Genomic DNA, 14,350 nt, shown 5'->3' with positions numbered 1-14,350 from the left:
TTCAGATGAATTACTTGGTAAAAGAAACTTAGAATAACCTCATAGACTTTTTGAATGCTTAAGACTGGTAGTATAAGGTAGAGTTAGGAATAAATAGTTAAATGTAAATTGCTCTAACATTTTATTTGTAAAACCCATTAATTTTGAAAACTGAGAGCAAATATAAAAAGAAGGCAATGCAATATTGCATTACTTTTCCACATTATTTAATGCATATTTATCAGAATCTTCAGGGTTACTTTTCTCTTGCTGTACAGTTTCTGTAGTACTGCGTAATTTTTGGAAATGCAAAGAATCTCTTGAATGTCCTTTCAGTCATTATTGTTGTAATATCTTAGTATTTGTCCCTTTGTAGGCTAAACCTAATATCTCTAGTTGAATTATGAGATGTTTATGCAGTGATGCACTATGAGAGAAGTGTTAATTTATACTTGGAAGGCTAGATAATATATATATAACCTTTAGTCTGTTTATCTCAGAATGCTTGAAAGGTTAAAGTCATACTATTCGTGACTTTCTTAGGCAGTAACTAGCAATGGGAAAGAAGTGAAAGAAGGAACTCCTTCTTTCAGTGTAGTTCTTCAATGTAGTTCTTAGTAAGAAATCTTCATGCAGCAGAGAAGCTAGGGCTCTCAGAGAAAAGAAATGTGTGTCTCTCCATTCCCCAGTTTGAATAGTGACAAAACTGCAGTGAAGAACGAAAATTTTTGATTCTGTAAAATTTCAAATTGCTCTAAATGGAAACTTTCCTCAAAGAGTATTCCTGGGAAGAGTAAAATGATATATTTGTCTTGTCACTGAAAAAATGTGACTGCATCAGTAAACTGATCTTTGAGTTACAGAAGGTGCTGCTTTTACATGTCATAAATGCAAAGTGGAAATACTGCCTCACCTGCTTAGGCACCTAAATTTCCTACTGAAAACTTCAATTGGATGTGAAATTATTTTACTGTGCATACATACAGGAAATACTGTAGTTTGAACCTCTATGCACTTCTGTGTAGCAAAGCTGTTCTGGGAATTGCACGCCTTTGCCATCTGTAACAGGCTGACAGTCTTGAATTCATTCAGGAATTGAGTAGAGTCTATTGGTTTCAGTAATGGCTGTATCACATGTCCACTGTATAGGAAACCTAAGTTCAATGTCCTTCCCAGTCAGCAGTGTTCAGTGGCCCTGTTGGTGCAAACGCTGCTGCACAGCAAAATTGCAGCACCCAGAAGAAAACAAGAAATAAGGTGTAGGAACTGTGCAGTTGGTTAAAGCTGCCTAAAATGACACAGCATGTGGGTAAGTTGATGAATCACAGTTTCCAAACTTCACTGAGTTTTACTCCTACCTGTGACAAAAACTGCATGTGCATTGGGGAGGCTGTCAGCTGTCTCTGACCATGCACTCACAGGGCATGGGCTGATGCAGACAGGTTTTACTCTACTATCTTTCCTGCCTTTGGTGAAGATGGAAATAATACTTTGACAAATCTGCTTTGGTGGAGAACAGGGTCTTACAGTACTACTGTGTTGGTCATGGCTCAAGAGCCTGATGCTTAGTAGCATTGCTAGGATTTTACCTTTCATATACTCTGACATGCACAGAAACTTGCCTGAGTCTTGATGAAAATCGCTCAAAAATATAGGGTGTACTCTACAGCCCCTCATTTCAGGGTCTCAGAGCAGTGTTGCCTAAGGAAAATTCTGGGAGAAGAAAACTCCGAGGCAAATTAGTTTTGGAGGTGAGATAAGGAAAGGGCTTTTAATTTGTGCCTAGGCATAAAGATTACAAGACGCGTGCATGTCCCTCTGTACAGATGTTACAATTTATAATATTGTCTGTCCAATCCCAGATGTTTCCACCCTGTGGCTTTTGCCCTGATCCACCCTCGGTCTGCCCCTGGGGAATTGGGGCTAGGGGCTTTTCGAGACCCTCTTTTCATCAATCATCATCTTCTTCAGAATACAAGGGGCATATATTCACCCAATTCTTGATTGTACTTTTGCAGTTCAGGCCAGGATTAGATGTCCTCAAACAGAAGAGGCCTAATCTTAAAGAGAGACTGAACATTTCTACTGGAATTCAGGGGTAGAGTTGATATGGGGAACATGGGGTGGAGTGATAGGGTTGGGGAATGCATGTAGTTACTATGCTAAGGGTAAAGGAATAAGGGCTGCTGCTTCTAAATCTACTTCTACTATATAACTACTTATAAAGCTTATAAAAATTAGAAAAATCAATAAAAATCAGATGGACCTTAAGGCATCAGCAGAGGCCTTTACATAAATTGATATCCCTCTGTCTGAGATAGACCGTTTTACGTCATGGCTATTGTTTGCAGATGCAGAGGAAATAAGGAGCAAGCGCCTTCCCTGCACAATCTGACCCAGCTCCTACAGCTCCAACAACAAAAGGTTGGCACAAAGACCCTGATTTCTTGTAGCAGCCAGCAGAGCTCTCAAGGGCAGAGGATAAAGCAGTGAGCACTTCCATGGACCACCACAGAGACAACATTCTTCTCTGTTTCTCTTAAAAAATCTGAAAATAGTAGGGACATGATCAATAGTGATGAATTTTGGCTTTTGGCAATGTCAGTGGAGAAGTCCTGGGCTGATATTAGTGGTGGCCTCTCCATGGTGGAAATAAGACACTTGGGCAAGTATTCCCTGTAAGTAATATCAAGTACACTTCTGTTGCCTGTTCAATAATTACTGTGTGACAAGAAACAGAAGTTTGGTCTCTGGAGCTGTTGGTTTGGCATCCCTTTTGACTGTTAAAAGTGCAGTGCTGTATTATTATTTTCTTTCAAGTGAAGTGAACAGTGGATAGTTCCTGGAATCCTCGTTGACTGGTTGCTTAAGTTTTGGGTTTATCCTTTAAATTTTGGGTTCTATTAGTAAGTCCATTTTGGACTACTAAATAGTTATATGGCTTTATATTTAAAATGAATTTCCCAAGTACGGGCTTTGTTGTAAATAAAATACAGAAGGATTCTCACAAATAGATAGGAAAAATGATCTGTCAAGGGAATACAATTTGGTTCTGCGAATCAGATAAGCTTGTTTTGCCAATTATTTTATTGATTCTTTTTAAGAAATATAAGTTGGAGCACAGTTTTCACCAAAAGAAATCTTGCTGTGATGTCATAGTTTCATGACTTTGTCTTTCAGCATTAAAGACATACACTGATGGCTGCTTTAGCATTCATGATGCTTTCTCTACTCTAGGACAGTCAGTAAATGCTATTTTCACATGTGCTTCTCCCACAGTGAAGTATTAGTGTTTCTGTGGAGCAGCTCCTTCCTCAGAGGGACAGGGCTTCCTTGCAGCCCCCTGCTTTCCATTTGCCACTGAGCCAGCTCTGAGTATCTGCCTCTTTTCTGTAGCTTCTATCATTCCTGTGAGAGGCTCATCCCTGAAGGTACCAGTGGGTAGGTTCTTGCTGAAGGATGAGCAGAGATGAAAGGGGCCGGTGCAGTTTAAGGAAGGCATTAATGGTTTCTGCAGGGTTGGTGAAAGGAGAGCAATGCCAATGAGCAGGATCCCAGTGTCCCCGCCTGACCTGAAGTGTCTGTGCTTATGACAGAGCACACACCAGTTCTGTGTTGCAGGCAGCATGTTGTTAAAATAATTTTCAAAATTTATTATGCTGTTTTAATTTTAAAAAAAGAAGCTGCAATATTAATGATAACTGCCCCTGTACTCCTTTTAGTGAAGACTGATGGCAATGAAGTCACTAAGTTGCTTGTTTTTTATTTTTCTTTTACGTAAATTCTGTGGGTGTTACACAAATAATCATTTAGACAATCACAGAGGTGACAAACAGCAAAAATTAGTTAATGTACTGTTGTGATATTTTGCTCAGTCTTCTTTTTCAAAACTATTCCTTATAATTTTTTTTCTTTTGAGTTGTTGGTGGGAGAAATCAATAGGATTTTATAGTTTGTTACGGTCAGCATTGTGCTTTCTGTACAGAAATCTCTTGGTTTTTTCAGTTATGGGCTGAAATTTTTCTGATATTCCAAAAGCATGCAGTTGTGCTTCAGTTACCTGCTTTTCAAATTCCCCCATAGATTTAATTTCATATGTTCTTCTTTGCTATTGATCGATCTGGCCTCATGAGAGATGTGTTTTACCCTTCAGTAAACACTTGCCGTGGAAAAGGCTGAAAGGGATTTTAAAATAATCAATCGTACAAACCATTAAGTCTGAAATAATCAATGTAAATTGATTAACTGCCGCTTAATCTGTTTGACTGAAGATGATATCTCAGTATTTGTGTAGCATCATTGAAACAGTGCATCTTATGTCCTATCCCATAGACCCCAAAGTGCTTCATCTGGTTTTTCACCCATTTTGACGCAAGGTAGTATGAATAAAGTATGGAGTTACCTTGCAATTACCTGTAACCCGAAGGAGAGATTAATAACAGAATAACAATGTTTTTGCATTATTAACTTTGGGTGATTATATTAGGTAGGAGTAGCATTTCCTGGAAATTGACTTTTTTGCATTTTTTGAGGTTGTTTGTGGAGATTTATTTTTTTTTCTAGATAGAATGAGTGCTATATAAACAGTGGAAAAAGCAAATGTTTTTCTTGAAATGCCTGAGTAAATCAACTTACTGATTTGTGGCATATCTTCTGTTTGGCAAACACAGATAATGAATCTACCATGAATGAACCTGACATTGAAATTACTACCTCTCTATTTGCCCGCACAACTTGGCCCCACAACTATGTAATCCTTTTTTCTCATATCATTTTCCTAAAAATCATGTCAGGTAGATACATCTTTAGAGAAAAAGGTTTATGTTTAATTGCTGTAGAATTTTGTTGCAGGTAACAACTTACTGGCTGCTTGGTGGTTGCTTGGTATGTTACAGTGATTAAGTGGCATTCTCTTCAGTTTACTCCTTTAACTAATCTTGGAAATGAAAATGGTTTCTTATTTCCATTTATCTATTTCTTCTCCTAAGAAGAGGCATTTGCAGTAGGTATGCTAATTTGTGTTTTGGTGTATTTTTGGAGACCAGTATTTTCCAGCACTACAGAGGTTTCAGAACATCTGCCAATGCCTGATTACTGGTCAAGCGGTGGGCGCATTGTCTACCCGTAAGAGTTCAAAAGTGAAGATCAGCAACATAAAATGGACAAATACACACAGCTTTCATCCTTCCTCCTCTTCTTCCCACCCCACCCCCCTGGCTCATAGATGGACTTCTAATTTTGTTGTGTAATAAATATTTTAATTTATATTTTTAAGTGGGTGTGTAGGTCATTTTGTTGTGGGCATAAGTAAAGGTTTATGACTAGAAGAAAAAATATGAAAAGAGGAGTCTTGGCCTTATGTAAAGAAAGCATTTCAATTCTAGGAAATGGGCTGAAAAAAATGGCAAGAAAGTTAGTGGTAAACTTATGTGTAATAGATTTAACATGACTGACAAAGCAAAGCCTTTTTACATCTAGTCAGAAAACTAAATATTCCTTCTAGCTAGATGTAAACCACTTGCATTAGTGACACTGAAGGGCAGTGAAATATATTGACCCTGAAAATTTCATATTACATTGAAGTATGAGAAGAGAGAATACAGAAGAGATTTGGTATACTTTTTTTCAGGGTCTTAAACTTAATGGACAGTACTTAATACAGTACTTCAAAAATGTATCTTTTAGCATTACGATAATTTTTTTTTGCAGTAAACATAATGAATAAACATAGCTTACTTTAAGTAAATTTGTCAAATAGTATTTATAACAGCAATATGAGACCAAAATTGCATGTTTGCTTCACTGGGGGTTATAGTTCATAAACCCTCATAACAAAGGAGACATAAACAGAGGGAAAAAATCAAAAGTTGAAGATGTATATAATTTATATAATCTTGGATGTCCAGTACACAGTCTGCAGCGCTTGGCTCTGCTGGGGGAGGGCTGGGGCTTGCTGAGACCCTTGCTCCTGGTGACAGTCTCAGTCCTGTGGTAGAGAAGGGGGAATTGTACCAGACTTCCTGAAGTAGCCAGGTGCGTGGGTTGAGGCTGAAGTAACACCTCCTCACCAGTACCTCATACATAAACACTTGCCACATTTTGAATCAGACTGTCAAGTCTTTTGATAGTGACTACAGAGTGGGATAGTGTTTGGACAAGTATGGCTGGGAATATAACCTACTCGCGAATGTGCCTAGCGGGTAAGTGTATATATGTGCCTTGGTGAAAACTGAGCTTCCACAGAAAGGTAGGTGAGCGGTGTTGAGCTTAGAATCTCAATTTTGGGCTTACATGCCTGACTGACACTTTTTGGGTCAATGGTTCATTGTAGGGTGGCCACATCTGGGCCTGCAGATTCAATTCAGAGTTATTCTTCATGCACAGTTTTTAAACCAGAGAAGCTTGGATTTGTTTTGTAATATCATAACACTGTATTTTCTTTTCATTTTTTCCATCTAGTTTTATCTCAGGACCTTGAGAATAAAATACACATGGCACAGATCGTAACATTTTTTCAGATGCTGTTAGTTCTGCTACTTCATGATTACATCTCAGCTGAAGTTGGGGAAACAAGAGCAAGTAGGTCTTAATTTTTGCGTTTCAGATAAGTGCCACTTCAAAGAATACCTTGAATTTTTAGTATCGATTTTTGATGTTGATGGTGATTTTCTTCCAGTATAATTTTCATAGTGAAAATCCTATAATATGTGAGAAACAGCTTAAATATCTTATTTCTCCTTTAGGAAGGGAATATCTTTATTTCTCTTTTGTGTCTTGAAAGTGCTCAAGGGGGCAGATGGAACTGTAAAACTCCAATCTTGATTTAAAGTTATGTCTTGAGTATTTGTATTTTCATTTCTTCAGAAGTCATGTTCTGAATATCTTAATGTTATGTGAGAAACTGAATAAGGAAAAATAAAGATTCCATGAATGGAAGCTGAGATAACCTCAGTTCTGGGACAGACCTCTTTGCATATTCTCCAAAATTAGCATCTCAACCCCCATCAAATCATGTTTTGTACTCTAAATCTGGTTTATAGAAAAGAAAACATTAAAGCAAGGTAGTTTTTTGAAAGACAAAGTGACTGAATAAAAGGAATGTGGAAGAATTTCCTCTGGCCATGATACTTTCAGGGTAAGTCTTTTTCCTCTTGTTTTGCTCTCAATGCAGCAATTTTCACTACTCCATATTAGCAATTTTCAAACTCCATAAAATTCCTTTTCGTCTCTAGACTTTCAGATACCAGGTTAGATCTATGTGGCTTACACAAACAATAAACTCCCCTGATTTTTTTTTCAAATGGAATCTATTTGTCAATATAGACGAACAGCAATTAATAGTAAAAACATTTACTCTGGAAGAAGAAAGTGAAAGTGTTCATTAAAATATTAATTTGATTTTTATTATTTTTAGGTTGCAGAACTGCTCCAGCGGATTTAGTTTTTATCTTAGATGGCTCTTACAGTGTTGGCCCAGAAAACTTTGAAATAATCAAAAGTTGGCTTGTCAATATTACAAGAAATTTTGACATAGGGCCAAAGTTTATTCAAGTTGGAGTTGTCCAGTACAGCGATTACCCTGTACTTGAAATTCCCCTTGGAACTCATGAATCCACTGAGAACCTCATCAGGGAAATGGAGTCCATACACTATCTGGGAGGAAATACAAGAACAGGAAGAGCTATTCAGTTTGCTTTTGACCATCTTTTTGCAAAATCTTCAAGATTTTTAACAAAAATAGCGGTTGTTCTCACTGATGGAAAGTCCCAAGATGAAGTCAAAGATGCAGCAGCAGAAGCAAGGAAAAATAAAATCACTTTGTTTGCTATTGGTGTTGGCTCAGAAATTGAAGAGGATGAACTTAAAGCTATTGCCAACAAACCTTCATCAACTTACGTATTTTATGTTGAAGATTATATTGCAATATCAAGAATTAAAGAAGTTATAAAACAGAAACTCTGTGAAGGTAAGTGCTTGTAAAATATCTTAGGTGTGCAAAATGTTGTTCTGTCCACATATTTCTTAATTTCACAAGCAGAATATATGATTAATGAAACCTAAGGGACTTGATAATCTTTACTCTGATCTTCTTTCATTTTGGCCTCAAAATCGAAATCACTCCCCAAAGTTGGAGTGGTTTTCTCTGTCACGCAAAGAGGTATATTTTGGAAAGATATGATGTTTTAACCCAGTATGTGTTTCATTTCAATATGTATCCTTTTGCGCTAAGCCTTATGTTTTTTGCATTGCTGAAGTTTAGAAACACTAAAACAGTTGAACAGTTCTTATACTGCTGAGAATATAGGGTTTACTTTGTTGGTTTTCCAGTTGCAACTGATACTCATGCACGATCTAGCATTTCTTCTTGACAGGTGAGAGAATAGCCTGCCATTACCAACAGGAGTTCTTGTGAATACATACTTCTTCTGGTATGTATTGAAAAACCCAGAAGAAAGACTCTTGGCAAAAATCATAGAATCGCAGAATGGTTTGGGTTGGAAGCAACCTTAAAGATCATCTAGTTCCAACCCCCCTGCCATGGACAGGGACATCTTCCACTAGACCAGGTAGCTCCAAGCCCCATCCAACCCGGCCTTGAATGTTTTCAGGGATGGGGCATCCATAGCTTCTCTGGGTAGCCTGTTCTAGTGTGTCACCACCGTGACAGTAAAGACTCTTTTCCTAATATCTAATCTAATCCTACTACTTCGCATTTTAAAGCCATTTCCCTTTGTCCTGTGACTTCAGGCCCTGTGAAAAGTCCCTCTGCAGCTTTCTTGTGAGCCCTCTTAAGTGCTGGAAGGCTGCTCTAAGGTCTCCCTTCTCTTCAACCTTCTGTTCTCCAGGCTGAACAACCCCAGCTCTCTCAGCCTGTCTTTATAGAAGAGGTGTTTCAACCCTCTAATTATCTTCACGGCCTCCTCTGGACTTGCTCCAGCAGGTCCACATCTTTCTTGTATAGGGGGCCCCAGACCTGCACACGGCATTCCAGGTGAAGCAGATGCCTGGAGTTGTACCAAGATGTTACAATCTTTCTTAGAAGGATTTTATATAAGAATTAGGCAAGATGAACATGGTGAAGTGCCTTTTTAGCTTTAGAATGCTAGCAGCATTACTGCATTGAGTTTTCTGTTAATTTTGTAAAACAATGGCTTTCCCGTATATATAAAAAAAATAGCAAATTGCTTCTAAAATGTATCACTCAGACTCTATTATATCAGTGTTATTTTGTATATGTTTTATTATCAAGAATTGATGCAAGTTCTATTTCAGTTCTATCATATTTCCACACTTAGTAAGAGAAAAATATTTTTTGTTTGCTCTCACTTTGAGTATGGACTTCATTGAAAAAATATGGTGATACTTTTGTTGAGGATATTAGTGTTTATTTCTTGATACATCAAATGAAATCATAATAATTCCTTGCAGCTGATGTAATAAGGTGATCAGTCCAAAAATTAGCTAAGTGCAGCTAAATTCTTTAATAGAGCTTCATGCAGAGAGAAATTTCCCTAAATAAAGACAATACTTTCTTTAAATAAAGTTTAGAAGTGACATTATATTTAATCAAATTTCAGAATTAAGTTAGCTTGTATCCTTTAAAATTCAGCTGCAATATTTCACAGTAATCTGTGAATGTTGACTACTTGTACTACTTGTACGTGTACTTACTGTTTCACTTGAAGTGACCCTTTGCTTCTTCCCCCGATGTCACGCACTTCCCTCACATTAGCACTGAGATGCCTCTCTCACACTTGGCAGCTTCATTTCTAACCACAGTGTCTTTAGCAAGTGAACTGCAAGACTAGTAAACTGGAAATTTTATACTGAGTTGTGAATGACTTTATTCATTTTTTTATTTACTGATTATCATGTTGTTATGATTCACTTTGACTGTGGGAGAGCAAGTTCCGCGAGGGCCAAGCGGCAATGATTTGTCTGCAATCAACCACGTGAAGCTACCTGAAAATTTTGCAATTCTCTCTTCATGGTCTTTGTTTAAATGTCTAAAAGAAAGCTAGCTTTTACTCTATGGCATCTTAAAATTCATTATAATATGAACATAGATGTAAGACTACTGTAAGACTACAGGGACAATATCTCCTTTCTGGACAAAGGAGGCTGAGGTTTGCTGGTTCTTGTAGCAAGCATTGCTATTAGGAATGGGCTTGTGGATTTGGCTGGGAGTGTGCCTTTTACCTCTAGTGTTTGTTTTAGGGTACCTGTAGGGTGAAAAGACCTGCTAAACATGCCCAAATATTTAAGGAATATTTAATATTTATTCTGAAAGTTGAATGTTCCTGTAGTATCAATATTCTATAGCAAAAAAAGAAAAAAGAAAAGATTGTTTGTCAGGAGTGCATTTAAAAGAAAACAGTGCAGACCTCAGAAAGTATGTCTGGAGAATGCAGAGAAAAGTTCCTTTGTGGTAGATACTGGGAGTTAACCTCAAAAAGTTATTTCATGCTTTAGCAAGGAAAATAATTGTAAAAATACTAAAAGGCAACAAAATTTCAGAATAGGCTCAAGAGTTAATGTGGCTGGTACTATGGACTAGAAATACAACCCCATTTTCCACGGAAGACAGTTCTTAATTTTGCCATTGATTTCTGTATCCTGTATAATGGCTCAGTTAGTTATCAAAATAGCCTTGCCAGAAAATGGTCCAGAAGACTCAAAAATGTCTACCTGACTGGGAATTTTTTATGTAATTCTTCAATATGCCATCAGAAAGAAAGAATATTTTCTTAATGTGTAATTTTACACATGCTTAACTTGTTTTGTGTTGGTTTGGAACAGTTACTTTGGCATTGATCCATAATGATGGCCCTCTCACATAAAGTAATCCTATTTCTGCATTTAGTTTTTGATTTTACACCTATTTCTAGTACTGTAACTGGTAAGAGACACTTGTGTTCATTTTCTTGTCAATGTATATGTATATGATTATCTGTAATCTGATATGACCGGTTTTCGGCTTTGAAGTAAATGTTTAGGAATATTTTCATGATAACAATGCACAGTTGAAGAAACCTGAAAAAAAGTAGTGTTATTACTCTTACTTAATATCATAAGTATGTTGACTTAAATCCTGCATCTGTGTTTTGAGAAGAGTGAGAAGGAAAGTTGTGTTGGACTTTGTATTTCCTTTTTTTTTTTGGAAGCATTCAGGAGGTAGACATTTTAATTTCCAAAATGTAGGAAGATTTCTTGCAATTCTTTCTTGTAGAACAGAGAGATAACATATTTTTAATTTGGGAGTCAGGTGTCATTTTGCTGTCGGGAGGAAAAGAAAACTAAGGAGAGTTTAAGTGGCTTCTTGCTGCTGCCCCAAGTACCTGTGACATGTCTTCTTAGAATGGATTGTCTTTTCCCACCATAGGTGTACAGGCAATTAGCTGAATTTTCTTTGAGTTTATATATCGTGCCTCACCCACCAGAATGGGGTATCTTTTGAGTGCCCTTGGATTGGTTGGAAAGGGAAGTCATGAAGCGTTACTCGTATTATAAAAGCAACAGTCTAGACCTTTGAGTTAATAATTCCCTGGCATAGGGACATGACTTTTCCAGCCCATAGCTGGTCCACATAGAGATGAGAGAACTCTCCAGCCCTTCTTTGGAATGTATTCCTAACCTCTTCCCTGTCTATGAACTAATGCTTTTCTGAAGAAACAATGGGAAATGAATAAAGAAAATGTATTTATTATAACTAGTTTAGCATAATTTTAATAAAACTAAAAGTTTTTAATCAGTTTGTAATTCTAACACAATGTATGCTGTAGCATTAAATTTCACTCTCTTATCTCTTTTTCTTTTTTCTTTTTTCTTTTTTTTGAGACAACTTAGGTCCACTGCCTAGTAATGTTTTTGTGTAAAGAGAATTAACCAGAGATAACATGCAGTTAACTTAAATTTCCACAGAAAATGTATCACGCACTGTTTGTCCAGTGAGAATAGCTTCCAGCAGATTTCAGTGTAACAGACAAAATAGCTCAGAGTCTATTTCGTGTTAAAGAAGATGAAAAAATCAGTTGTAGATAATTTTACCTTTGTCCATTTTCCAACTGGTTTTATAGTTGGGAGGAATGCTGAATCCAAATTATTAGTGCACTGTGGAAATCAGCATCTATAATTTTATAGCATTTTGAAACTGTTTAATTTTAGAAATTAAATTCAATATTTTTATTAGCCAGATATTGTAATACCAATGAACTACAATTAGTGACAATTCAAAATAGTATGTGAATGTAATTGCAGTAAAATACATCTTAGTATTCTTGCTTCAAGTCCCTGAGAATTCTGTGTATGACTTCTCTCATGTTGTACTTAACTGACAGTTCTCAGTTCTCTGTTTATTTCTTGAAAGGCAGATATAAAAAATTAGTTAGGTTGTAGCTTACTTTTTGGAAGTTTTAAATCATATTTTGAACTATCCTTGCATTTATTACTTTGCAGAATCTGTTTGTCCAACAAGAATTCCAGTATCAGCTCGAGATGAAAAAGGATTTGACATTCTTGTAGGATTAGGTGTGAAGAAAAAGGTTAAAAAGAGAATTCAAATACCAACAACTAATGCAAAAGCTTATGAAGTAACATCACGTGTTGACCTCTCAGAATTGACAAGGTATTGAAATTCATAAATACACTTCTATACTTAGTAAATTTTTTTTTTTGCTTTAAGTGAGAGAGAGTTATATTAAGATTTATATGAATATTCAAGTACTGTTTTGTTTTTTCCCCTCTTCTTCCTTATTTAGGAACGTGTTTCCAGAAGGTCTTCCTCCATCTTATGTGTTTGTTTCCACTCAAAGATTTAAAGTAAAAAAGACATGGGATTTGTGGAGAATTCTAAGTCTGGATAAGAGACCACAGATATCAGTCACTATTAACGGAGCAGAGAAAACAATATCATTCACTACAACAAGTTTAATAAATGGCACCCAAGTTCTTACTTTTGCTGCACCTCATGTAAAGGTAAGGAGTATGTTATCTTCATAGTGGAATACTTATTTAAATACACATTATTCCATTATTCCCCCTTCATCCAAACCAGTTGTATTGTTTTCTAGTGTAATCTGAAGGTTCTCTTTCAGTCTTTCTTCAATGATTTCCAGTGAAGTATTCAAATCTTGTAAGAAAGATTGTCTTGGTTGCAGATGAGACAGAGGGATAGAGACTGAATGTCTCTACTCGTGCATTTATAGCAGTATAGGAATATATGCAGCCCAGAGATTACCATTCCTGCCACAGGTAGTATTATTTAAGTGAACAGATTCAGCAGACAAAGAGTGGGAAAGATTTACCGCTGGAGCGCTTCATGACCGAATGGGTTCAACTTTCCTGGGAAGCGGGGGCCTACATTTGAATCCCTACTCTAAGTCAGGCTGAAGGAATTTCAAATATAAGTCTTCTGTGAAGGAAGGACTCCTATCCAAGGAATAGGTCTTAATTGCTAAGCTTTTCCTATGGAGAGATATTTTATTGTTCTGTTATTGGATGGAGAATTTTTGCTTTTTTCTTTCCAATTTTCCTCTACTTTATTATAATTGTTAGTAGAGGGAAATAAATTTTATTATTTTTTAAGAACCTGTGTTAAACTTGACTTACTGGAAATTGTTAAAAAATTCAGTTTCAAGTCAATCAAAAAATTCATATTTAAATGTTTCTGGGAGCTACAGTGACAAATCAGTTGTATTCTTTCAGTCCCAGGTATCCATGAACGTCACCAGGAAAACACAACTTTTGTGGGTTTTTTTCTTTTGTGTTTCTCTGTGCTTGCACTGCTATTATGGAAAACAATAATTTCATGCCTTTTTTAGAGCTGTATGTCTCTAAGCACAATATAAATGTCAATATGCTCTTAATTAACCTTTTTATTTAATAAACCTTTATGATAATTTATCTCTTTAACTGGAAAATGGAGAGGTTATATATTCTGTTGTTTGTTTTATCTTGTAATGAGAGCCATTGTAAATAAATAAAAAACAATCTGCGTAAGAAAATAAAATAGAAACAGAGGTACTTTTATTGGATTTATTACTATTAAGTGAAATAAGCTTAATTTCTCTTTATGTCTAAAAAAGGTAACAAAGATGTATTACTTAATGAAAGATGCATGTTTCAGTTTACTCTTATACCAATTTAGTGTGGGATTAATCTCTGTGCAATTTAGCATCTAGGCTAGGCTAGGTTAAAGAGCTAGATTGTTTTTGAAATTAATAGATAGGCTCAGGAAGAAGATGTTCCTTCCCATGTTGAATTTTATTTCTAAGCTCCGTGAGATAAATGCTTTAAAGGTATCTCTCACTTTCTATTACTTGTAGAATTATGTAATTTGTTTGATTTTCAAGCTTTAGAAACCTGAGGTTTT

At 36.2% G+C, this 14,350-nt stretch overlaps 1 protein-coding gene across 2 annotated transcripts in view; it reads left to right on the top strand.

Moving 5' to 3' along the window:
- Window positions 1–14,350, top strand: part of COL21A1 (collagen type XXI alpha 1 chain) — a 98,722-nt gene that overhangs the window by 22,136 nt on the left and 62,236 nt on the right. For both annotated transcript variants that reach the window (XM_027696055.1, XM_027696054.1), the window contains exons 2-5: window positions 6,439–6,558; window positions 7,394–7,945; window positions 12,436–12,604; window positions 12,738–12,954. In XM_027696055.1, coding sequence (XP_027551856.1) covers window positions 6,471–6,558; window positions 7,394–7,945; window positions 12,436–12,604; window positions 12,738–12,954 — 1,026 coding nt within the window. In that variant the 5' untranslated portion in view covers window positions 6,439–6,470. The remainder of the gene's footprint in view (window positions 1–6,438; window positions 6,559–7,393; window positions 7,946–12,435; window positions 12,605–12,737; window positions 12,955–14,350) is intronic.

This window comes from Neopelma chrysocephalum, unplaced genomic scaffold (genome assembly GCF_003984885.1).
Source record: "Neopelma chrysocephalum unplaced genomic scaffold, ASM398488v2 Primary Assembly neopelma1_104, whole genome shotgun sequence".
Classification (NCBI taxonomy): Eukaryota; Metazoa; Chordata; class Aves; order Passeriformes; family Pipridae; genus Neopelma; species Neopelma chrysocephalum.
Note: the sequence above shows the minus strand (reverse complement) of the source record. Positions and strands in the feature narration are given on the sequence as shown.